The sequence below is a fragment of the Rousettus aegyptiacus genome, unplaced genomic scaffold (genome assembly GCF_014176215.1).
Source record: "Rousettus aegyptiacus isolate mRouAeg1 unplaced genomic scaffold, mRouAeg1.p scaffold_m13_p_6, whole genome shotgun sequence".
Taxonomy (NCBI): domain Eukaryota; kingdom Metazoa; phylum Chordata; class Mammalia; order Chiroptera; family Pteropodidae; genus Rousettus; species Rousettus aegyptiacus.
Genome location: NW_023416309.1, coordinates 41742417 through 41753919, shown reverse-complemented (window position 1 = coordinate 41753919; position 11503 = coordinate 41742417). Strand labels below are relative to the sequence as shown.

Here is an 11503-nt window from a genome sequence, read left to right as displayed (position 1 = left end):
CTGTTTACTTTGATGGCTCAAATTCCTGGGCATGAGAGGGGTTTCCTATACTCTGGGAAGCCCCAATTCTGGCCCCTCAACTCCCAGACCAGGCTAGGGTGTCCATGAAGCAATGAAAGAGAAGGGATGGAGGAAAGGGGCCCAAAATCTTTTAAGGCAGGTCTCTCCTGAGCTGTCTTTTGGTGTTCCCTGTGTGCTAAACAAGCCCTTTGGAGAAAGGTACCCAGCTTGAGGACAGGATGGAATGACTCCAGAAATTACCACCCAACAAGGATTCAGTGGGCCTGCTCCAGCTCCTCCAGGGTTCCAGCCCTGATACAGAGGCTGCATGCCTTCTTCAGTCAGGGATCGGGGTGAGAGGTCTGGTATAGACACCATGGACCTGGAGGGGCCAGCCCACTTACCGCCAGCAGAGCTCCCCAGAGGTCCCGAGCTGCATGTGCTGAGCAAGGGGTCGGAGAGGCGGCTGCCCAGGGCACTGGGCGAGGTTGGCGTGGAGGCGGGGGAGCAGGGGAGTGATGGGATGCCCCGCTCGGCAAGGATGGTGGAGCCTGTGGAAGAGGAGAGAGGGATGTGCTAGCCACTCAGAGGCCCACTAGGAGAGAGCTTGAGTCTCTGCCCACTCCGGTAGGTTCCCAGGAGAAAAAGTGAGTGCCACAGCCTCACCATACAGCCCAGCCACTGGTCTCAGGGCAGGATGCCACAGGCTGGCTCAACACGCTGCCGCAGCTCTGTTCCTGCCTCCAAACTGGAGGGCCACATGTGCTCTGATGTTACCACATCAGCAGTCTCCAAACAAGCTCACTGCCGGGAAGCCCGTCCACGATTCCCCGTGTATCCTTCACCTTCAGGAACAAGGCCGCCTTCTACCGGCCCAGCATGGCTCTTCCAGCCCTAGCCTCCCACTCCTGTTCAGAGCCCTGTGCTCTCCATCACTGTCTCCAGCTATTGCCCACCCTCTCCTCTGCACCGGCGCCTTTGAAATGCCCTTCGCCATCTCCCACACTTGTTCTGTCCTACGTTCTTTCCCTCTTTCTTTCCTTCACCCCTTTCTCTCTCACACTCCTCCCCTTCCTGTTCCCTCTCTCCTACCTCCTCCCTTCAACAAGTCCTTTCTGAGGGTCTACGAGGTACCGTGCACTGTGTATACATAAAACTGGGAACAAGACCTACAGAGATCCTGCCCCCAAAGAGCTAACTCCTGCCCCCAAAGAGCTAACAACGGTCCAGGGAGGTTCTTAGGGCTGTCTTCAAACCCCCTCTTCTTGGCAGCCTTGATTCCCTGCAACCACATTACTCTATTGAAATAAACACTGACCAGCCACACACACATCACGTGCAGGACTAAACCACCACAGATCCTGGGGCAATACCTGTTCTTTGCCCAGGAATGTAGCTTTGTCTCCCTAGTTCAACCATGATGTTCCTGAGAGCAGGAAATCTTTTCACCTGTGACTCTCTCACAGCGCCTAACATAACATCCTACTCACAAGTGCTCAATGAGACCTTTTTTTATTAGTTATTTGTTCTAATTCATTTAATAATCACTTTCTAGCAATACTCATTAGATGTCCACAGGATTTCTCTTCACGGTGTTAATAGTTTTCAAGTTAATCATCACCTCCTTCAGAAAGTCATATCTCCTACTTGCTTTTCTTGCCTTACTGCACTGGCTAGCATTTTCAGAACAATACTGCAAGGCACCACTATCATATTCCTGACTTTAATGAGAATGTTTCTGGTGTTTCACCTTTAAGTATGAAATTGGCTGTAGTTTTGGAGTGGCAGAAATAGCCTTCCATTCTCAGTGCACTTAGGCCTTCAACAGAGCAAAGCGTTCCTCTATGAGGTAAATAATTACCCTTCATACATTGTCGCTGGTTTGTTTTCCCTTTGGAATTAGTCGGGATCCCCTAAAACCAATTTGCTCGTTAAGACACTCAATTCTCCAAACATCTCAGGAGCACTCTGTTTAGTATATATTGAATTCTGGATGATTATTCTTCAACACCCATCTTGGCCCACTTACCTCTTGGGACATTTAAGTCCTGATTTTTTTTTTTTTAAGCTTCTTCTTTGCTCTAGTCTAGTAAGCCTCTTTGGGTAACAGAAGCCTCACTGGAAAGCTACTTATCTATTATTAGATGGTGCTGAGGCAAGAAAGTACCTTGCCCTTAATTTCATTCATCTGAGGAACAGTGTCGCCCACTGAATGTAGCCAAATATCTTTGTACCTCAGCCTGATTTTTATTTTTCCTGCACACAAGTCTGATTTCTTTTTATTCTAGCCTGAATTTTCACCCCCCACTTCTTTCCTTCCTGATGTCTTTTCAGCTACCCTTATTTCTCTTCATTCCTTCCTGATTTATCTTCCCTCAGTCCTAACTTCTTAGCATCCCCGCTTCATTTCTTTTCATTCCTTCTTTCTTTCTTTCTTTCTTTCTTTATTTATTTATTTATTTATGTATACGCCTACAGCACTTGGTCTTCCTAGGTGGTCTCCCATCCAAGTACTAAACAGGCCTGACCCTGCTTAGCTTCCAAAATCAGATGGGATCGGGCTTGTTCATTTTCATTCCTTTTTAAATTTATTATTTTTCACTCCATCTTCATTTGGTCTCTGGAATAGAGTAGGAAGTCCCCAATGACTTTGATTTTACACACACTCCAACAGCATTACATACACGAAAACACATGCATTTAGTTATTCACATGTGCCTATACACAGTATGCCAATCTTATAGTATAAATCATGCTCACTCACATACACACATTATCACCTCCTGGGGTGAGGTCTAAGCTGGGGGCCTGTGAAGCTCAGGAGTCTCCAAACTTGTCTAAGCAAACTTGCTGGAAAAAAAAAAAAAAACTTAAAATGCCCAGGACCTATCAACATCTACAGAATCCAAATCTCTGTAGACAGTACTCCAGAATCTGCACTTTAGTAGGTTGTCCAAGTGAATCTAATGACTCTAGCCCAGTCTACTGCAGCAGGTTAGCAGACAAGCACTGGGAATATCTGCTCACTCTGGAGTAAAAGAGGTCCCAGGAGACACTTTGTGGAAAAAAGTATTTCTGGTCAAATTATTTTGGAAAAGCTATACGCCATAACCACCACCGATTCCTCCTTAGAGATTTCACATGTGCCTATTAAAGGCTCTGAGAAGTTCAGCAGTAAAGAATGGCCCACTTTTCTTAAACTCAATATTTCCCAAATGTTTTTGATCCAAGGATCCTTTTTTAATAAACACTTAACCCACTGAACACTCTGGGAAACATGCATTACCCTTAGTCCACATTCCCCAGTCCATTCAAATCCAGGAAAGTACGGCTCAGACTTCAGCAACCTCCATTTCCTCCAAAGCCCTCTGCTCAGGGATTCCGCACAGGCCCCCAACCCAGGCACCACCCTGCACATACACCTGGCACCTCTTTTTCTTTTTTAGACACACAACCATTCTTGAAGGCAGAGGCCTTTATTCCCATTTTGGAGAAAAATGAAAACAGTCTCAAAGAGTTAAGTGCTGGTGGAAACATTTTCTCATTTTTAAGTGGCCACTGCAATGTGTGTATGTGGGCTGTTTTTAGATAGATAGATAGATAGATAGATAGATAGATAGATAGATAGATAGATAGATAGACAGACAGTCATTGATATATCGATCTGTGGGAATGCAGGTTCATCAGCTTGAGTAGGACTCAATGATCCACGCTTTTTCTTCCCTCCCAAAGGTGCGTCTGGTGAGATGAGGGGCACAGACTAGACAATGGAGTCCCGCCCAGAATTCATTTCAGTGTATGCAACTCCTCAGCAGGACCGCATGACGGGGTGGGGCGGGGTTGGCCCTCTTTTTCCCTATCCTGACCCACGCGTGGCTGGGAGCACTCACCGAGGATGCGGATCTGTGTGATGGCCCCGTGCAGGCCGAAGAGCATCCAGAGCGGCTGTGAGGCGTCCACGCACAGTTGCATGCCAGCGGCGGCGCCGTTGTGGCTGAGGTGCAGCTCACCGTCGGCGTTGACCACCAGGCCCAGGATGTCACCACTGTGCAGAGGCCCGGGCACGCGGCAGACGGCCCAGAACTCCTTGCGGTCCACTAGGGCCTCAGGGCTGAAAGGCAGGTCGGAGGGCCGCAGCGTGCCAGGGTCGCACGTGGTGACGCCAAAGGAGAGCGCGCCGGGCCGCGCGCCGCCCGAGCGCGTGACCTTGACGAAGATGGTCTCGGCCACATGCACGGGCCGGCTGGTGAAAACGAGCGCGCGCTCGTCGCGCCCGTGCTCCAGGCGCGCCACCGTCTGCTCGTCCAGGATCCGGACGTGCGCGCCCGCGCGCAGCGCATGGAAGCGCAGGTCACCGTCGAGCTGCGCGGGGAGCGCGCGGCTGTGCTGCGAGTTGAGCGAGTTCTGCGGGATAGGGCAGCCGACGGCTAGCGTGGCCTCGTCGCTGTCTGCAGCCGGCACGTTGAGGTCGCACAGGCTCACCGAGAGGCGCGCGTCCTCGGCCTCACGTCGCAGTGACGGCCTCCGCAGGGCGGTGAAGGAGCGCGGCCGCAGGCAGTCCGGCAGTACCAGCTCGCTGTCTGCGGTCAGGGAGGGGAGGACAGGGCTACCATCAGGCAGGCCCAGTGGAACCAGTCCCCATCGCCTGCACCCTACGACTAACATTTAAAGTATGCACCATCAACACCCTTCCCAGACTTTTAAAGGCACAGAAGATCCTAAACTAACAAGCAAAGTCGGAGGACCAAGTTGTGCAGGGCATCTATTTGTTTAAGAATTAAGGCTCAGAAGGAAAGACACCAAAATTGAAAATGAGGGTCGTTATGAGTTTAATTAAATTTAGTTTTGAATCCTAGCTCTATAAATCATAGCTCTCTTCCCCCTCATAGCCTAGCCTCTCCCCTAGGTAATCAGCAACCCCGGAGGCAGTGGAAGACAACAGCCCCGACTTGACTAATTGTCACAAGGTCTGGACCTTGGGCAGCCTAAAGACAATATCTTGACCTAAATTATGTTTCAGACCCTGAGCTGGAAGGTGGAAAGACCCCCCTGGCTACTTTTCCATGAAAATAGAGATGCCAGAGCAGACCTCAGAACTGTCCTCAAGACCTGAAGAAATGGTTTATTACGCTTACCTCACCTCTGACCAATCGTCTCCCAGCATGACCTCGAACCCCTAACGGCCCTGGACTTTTGATTTTGCCCTACATAATCTGTAACCTACATGCCATTGGAGAGTCAGGTCTTAGGGTATTAGCGCTCTAAATATCTACGTCAATATTAAACTATTTTACTTTCTATAGTGCAAACTCCTGGCGTTTCTTTTGAGCTAGGGCACACAGGAAGACAAATTCATATACTTGGGTCACCATAACAAAATAAAAAAACATAATTGCTTCTAAATGGTACACTTATAAAAGATTTCTTTTTTTAAATTTAACTCTTGAGGCCCTCAATCTTTGTCCCCAGTAACTAGAACAGCCCTGAGCACTTAGTAGAGAAGTAAATATGTGTTGAATATACTAGTGACATCTCCAGAACTCCTCTTTGCATAAATTCTAATCCCAACAGTTACCTTTTGAAGTTATCCTTGCCACCAAAAGACAATGCAGTTACGTAAATTTATCCAAGCTAACCTTCTGAAAGTGACTTAACAGGAAATCAAAACCTGTCTTTTTAACCACATACGTCATACAGACTGTGTTTTATAGAAAAGACACTTTAGCAAAAAAGATAATTGCCTGTCGGCCCACCATCCAGAGAAAAATACTATTACTATTTGGATGTATGATCCTCCAGCCCTTTTTTGCAATATATTTTTCAGTGACTTTTTTTTTAATACAAAAATTGAATCATGCTATATAAACGCCAGTCATTTTTAACCATTTATGGGTAACAAATCTCTTTGAAAATGTGATAACTTTGACCCATCTCCTCCTAAGAAAAGTGCACATTCTCCCAAAATTCTGTGGATAATTTCAGTGCATCCTTGAATCACAGAAAGCCATTCATGGGCATAGACTCCAGACTAAGAACTCTGCCATACAGATTTCCTTTTGAAAACTACTTTTCCACTTTCTATGTCCTAAACACCTTTCCATGCCAATGACTATGTTTCTAACATCATATTTTTCTAATGGCTGTGTTTTGTCCAGCTTTATGGAGTCCTGTAATTTATGATAAAAGTCATCATGCACAATGAGTTACCCCTGCATTTCATCCTTAAAGCTTCCCATGGAGGTGTTCCCGCTGTACAGAGAAAGGTCAGAGATGTTATGTGACATCTGCCAAGTGGTAGATCCACGACCAAAGCAAGGTCAAACTCCCAATGACACAGTCTTTGCTTTCAGCCCCTCCTTTTTATTGAAGCCCTTCTGTGGTAGTCCCCAAATTTGACTAGTGCCACCACAGGCCACATCGTGGGCCAATCCCTCCCTGGGAGCCTTTTCTCTGAGTGTCCCCACAGGAGAATCTGCGCTTTCTCTCTAGGAACTAGGCAAGAATGGCTGGGGTGCTCGGTGTGAGAACAAAGCTTGGGGGACTGGACTGGTATAAGCACCAGAGGCCAGAATTCAGCCCTAATCACATCTAGAGACAGTCCTTAAAGCCTCTCTGTTTTTGTTCTCCCCCACCCGGCCCCCCTGCCTCTTCCAGGAACAGTGTTGTTTGGGCCCAGGCAAGGAGAGAGTGCCGGGCCCTCCCCCCGAGTCCCCTGTCTCTCTGAAGAAGCCTCATGGGGCCTAGCTGGTTGGGATTTCCCAGCATCGTGCTTGGCAAGGAGAAGGGAGCCGACCGGAAAATACGATTATTCCAGGGAATTGACTCTGTGACAGTGATGGTGCAGAGACGCTGGGGGGCTGCGGAGAGAGAGGCAGAGGCAAAGAGGGCCCGAGCAGGAAGAGGAGGCACAAGAGGCAAAGCGGGGACCTAACAGGGCTGTAGGGTTGACCTAGAACCCAGAGAACAGCCCCTGTTCCCCAAACCCTCAGGGATTCCAGGCAATGCCCTTGAGGACTCTGGAGGGCTGGAGAGAGGGGAAGGGACAGGAATAGCCGGACGAGAAAGAAACAAGTGGCTCAGAGATGCTCACCCAGGACCTACAGGTACAAGGCTATCATAAGGGTCCACACACATATACGTACTCCCGTATTTCTCTCCTCACTCCACACACACTCAGGAAAATCAGTCAGAGCCCATGGATCTGGGCAGACCCTCAAAACAGATTTCTGAATGGGGCTGGATGTCAGCTATCCTGACCTCCGCCCCGTCTACTTGAATATGGAATCCTCTTCCACTTGAATATGCCTACTACCAGGTGCTCACCACCTTCAAGGCAACCTGTGCTGTTGTTGGGCTACCCCGTCTTTAAGAATGTGTCTCCTCCTCCTTGTATTTATGCTCATTACTTCTGGGGCTGCCTCTCAGCCCCATACAGAAGACAAATCTCCGCAAGGAATACTCAGACTCCCCACACACCTTCCCGCCTCTTACACGCAGTACTGAACAGAGCCAGACTCAGTGTTCCGGTGTGCCCTGGCCAGCTCAAAGCACAGTGTGGCCGTCATCCCCCCAGATATGTACACTATACTCCTAATAATGTGACCTAAGAGTAGGTTAGGTTTTTAGTAAACAAAATCCATATTCTGGGAGGCAAGATAGGAGCATCGTTAAGTGCAAGGACTTTGGAGTCATCGGCTTGGGTTCAAATCCTGACTCTGCCATTTCCTGGCTATATGACCTTGGACAAATAGCTTAACCTTTCTGGACCCTTCTTCTTCAACAGTGAAATCAGCATTTACTGATTGTTACAAAATCTGTATTCTAATATTCCCCCTTGGGAGGAATGCTGTGAAGGTGAAGTGGAATAAGGCACATAGGGCACGTAGTAGAGACTTGGCACGAAATAATCAGTGGGTTAATATGAACCCACTAATATGCCGCGTGGCTCAGAAGAAAGTGCCCAGGCTTCAGGGTGATTCAGGCCTGAGTTTAAATGTCCGATCCAGCACTTGGCTGGTGGCCTGTGGGTAAGCGACTTCCCTCTAGCCTCAGCTCACTCACCTAGAGAACAGGAGTAATAACACCGGCCTTTCGATGTTGTTGAAGGGGTCCGAGGTAGAGTGAGAAGCCCCTGGCACCTGGGTACCTGATAAATTCACATATTACTATTTGCTCAGGTTCAGTTTGTCAGCCAAAGTCAGGTCCAGCTGCACTCAGGCAATTTACTTTTTGGACCTAAATAAATGTAGGACTTTATAGTGGTTATGATGGACACCTAGGATATAATCACTGAATAACATCCTGACTAAAGACCAGAAAAAGAAGCTACAAGTGGAGATTAGAGGAGAAAAAAAGAGAAGGGAAGGAGAAACAGTGGGGTGTGGGGTGGGGAAGGAGGAAGGGAGGGAGAGAGAGAAAGAGAGAGAGAAAGTGAGAGCAAGAAGAGAGAGAGCAGGAAAATGGTCCTTTCAGATTTGCTTGGAATACCGTAGGAGTTGAGAGAGGAGGTACAGGAGATGGTGGGAAACAGCTAAAAACGGAATCCCTGGGGCAAGTGCCCAGCCCAAGTATGTCTTCTCTCCCGTCCCCTCCACCCTCAGGGTCAGGAGCAGCTGCAGGCGGCCAGCAAGCTCCAAAATAACAATCCCATCGGTGTGCCCAGCTGCGCCAGAGCCTTGAAATAGATGAAACTTGAGATCGAGGAGCTGGTCAGAGCACCCTCCGCAGAAAGAACAGCAAGGGTCACGGCTGGGTGAGCTGACAGCAAGTCCGGAGGTCAGGGAAGGGTTCGGGCTCCCAAAGCCTGGGAGAACACCATGGGAGCAACCTCAGCCCAGGACTGGGCCCTGGGGGACAGCTTGGAAAAACCAGGCAGGGAACCTATAACCCCAAGCAGTGGCCCCACATTTGGACGCAACAAGTTATGTAATCTATGCCCGGGACACACAGCTGCCCACTTTGGAGGTTTTCTGATGGGGGAGGGGTGGCGCAAGGACAAGGGAGAAGCTGCTAAACTCACTCCCCTCCCCATCCCCTCTTTCAGGAAGAAATTTGTCATCTTAAGCTTCTGCCTAATCTGGTGCCTGGCAGTGGCTCTGCAGATCCCCTGGGCCAGGGCAGAAACCACCGGGCCCTGAAAGGGGCAGAGAGGCCTGGGCTAGGGGTTTCCTGCCCTCAGGGTGGCACTCAGGGCACCTACTCACTGATCCACTGTGTGCCCAACCCTGGGTGGAGGTTAAGGAGAGAGGGAGAAGCCAGGACCTGGGCCCTGGGGAGCCAGTAGCCCTTAGAAGGATTGAAGCTTGGAGGCATGAAAATATTCGAATGCAGTTTTGTTACAAAATTTGAGTGTCTCTGGTTAGACAGGACCTTAAAGGAGAGGAGGAAATCTACTTGTCTCTGCCAAGTTCTCACCCAGCCTTGGCTAGAATGTCCCTGGTGACATAAGCAGCTCACCACCTCCTAAGGCTATCTATCCCTATCTCTGAACAACTATGACTAATGTTAGATAGACAGCCTCTCCTTGCATGCATCCTTATGTGGCCTGTATCCACTCCCTGGGGCTCCCTTTAGAAGAAGAGCCTTCTCTTCTTTAAGATAAATATCTCTTTTAGGATAATGTTCCCCAACTAAGGCTAAGGTCCCCCTTACTGTTTCAGAGTGAGTCAGAGACAGCATCTTAGAAAAAAACAAGATTTGACCTGGGCCTCGAAGGACAGGAAAGTTTGGATTGACAGACAGAAGCAAGAGACACTCCGGTGGGGAAAGTGCATTAGCAAATGCCTGGAGAACAGTCTGAGCAAGGCCAGTGAGGAGAAAGCAAGGGAGAGGAGGGGCGGGGTCCGGAGGAGGGCACTGGGGCCGGCTCACACCCAGAGACCCACCAGGTCCTCCCACAGGCTGTCATCAGTGCAGGGGAACCAAGGCAGGGTCGGAGTACTGGGGGTGGGAGGGGCGGCAAGGGGCTTCTTTGAAGCAGCGCTTGCCATGGGCTGAATCTTGTTCGTTTAGATTCCCACATCCGGGGCTCTGGATAATCTTTAACCACGGGTCAGCCTGCAGCCTCCAAGCAGGCTGGCAGGGCTGCCTCCCATTGGGAAGGTGCTGCCAGCCCATTTACTGTCTCCATAAACATCCTCCTGCGGGTCTCCATCTGGCCTGGGGCAGGGGAAGGAGCCAGGAGGGCGGGTGCATGACTTGGATGGGCAAGGGGTTCTCCACCCCTCTGGGCAGTACCCCGAAACCCACACCCACCTCCACCCTCTCCATATAAACCCAACCGCAAGAAAGCTAGGAGAAACAAACACACTTTCTGAGGCTCACGGAGGGAAGGGCGGAATGTCCCAGATTCACTCAAAGTCACAAACTCTTAGAGTTACAGAATCGTCAAGCCACGGAATCTTAAACGTATAAATTCACAGAATCATCTGGCCCGGTGGTTCTCAAACTTTTTTAAAAAGTGGAACCCTTTTGTCCGACGGAACTCAAAGCTCTGGTAGAAGTCTGAGAGGTGGCCACAGAGCCCTAAGACTCAGCAGCCGCAGAGATGCCTCTGCAGAACCCCGGTGTTCCAAGTAATCCAGCTGCAGGGCCCCAGATTTTGTTTCAAGGAACAATTTAAATTTCATGGTTTGACTTTCATCCAGATACAGGGACTTGGTTTTAAAGCTCCCTCTTCTAATGAGAGGACGGCTTGGGGGCTCGTCTATTCTGGTGATTTTTTTTTTTAATTAGCTATTCCTTTTTAACCTAAAAACAGCCCTTCCCATTTGTGTAAACATTTTTACATATTCGTGAGCCTCACAGACTATCTGTGAGGCAAATGGTGCATGTATAATTACATCCAAATCAAAGATGAGGTGGTTGAGACACAGAGCGCCGAGAGACCTGCCCTGAGCTAGTGAGTGGTCAGGTCTTGATTCAGTCAGGTCTCCTGCTTCTGCGATGAAGGCTTTGTCCTGAATACTTCAGAGCCTGGCTCCTCCCCTATAAACACATCCCATCCTGGGTGCCCCATATCTCCCCAAGATCCCCAGGACTAAATTCTGGGCTAAAGAGATTCTAGATGGAAACTGTTTCTGGATATGAGAAACAGTCCAATATTAGCAATTACATATGGTTGCACTTTATATATATTCATTCTGGTAGAAAACTAGAGTGCACCATGAACGACAGAACCAGACAAAGCCCTCAAAAGCTCGCAGGGAAATACTGTGCAGGCAAACCCACCCTCGCCACTGAGCCATGATGCTCTGCACCCTATCACCCTTCTTCCCCAGCAGGGGCCCTGATGACCTATCTGTACTCAACATTACAGCTGATCTCTGAGGGTTTGCGCTCTTGTAAGCTCTATTCTAGAAGTCATAGGAGGCCCACAGTCTCCACACTTGGGTGGAACCCAGACTTAATAGGGGGACCATACGGACTCATATTTAGAGAACCTGGGAAGTAATGTAGCCCACACTCCAGGGCTCAAGTCCCATTTCTACCAAGCTGTGTGACC

The 11503-nt window shown here is 49.3% G+C and overlaps 1 protein-coding gene across 7 annotated transcripts in view; it reads right to left on the bottom strand.

Moving 5' to 3' along the window:
* Nucleotides 1–11503, bottom strand: part of NEURL1 (neuralized E3 ubiquitin protein ligase 1) — a 76536-nt gene that overhangs the window by 2580 nt on the left and 62453 nt on the right. For all 7 annotated transcript variants that reach the window (XM_036223665.1, XM_036223666.1, XM_016154477.2 and 4 more), the window contains 2 exons: nt 3891–4580; nt 405–551 (listed from right to left, as the gene is read on the bottom strand). In XM_036223665.1, the coding sequence (XP_036079558.1) occupies nt 405–551; nt 3891–4580 (837 nt within the window). The remainder of the gene's footprint in view (nt 1–404; nt 552–3890; nt 4581–11503) is intronic.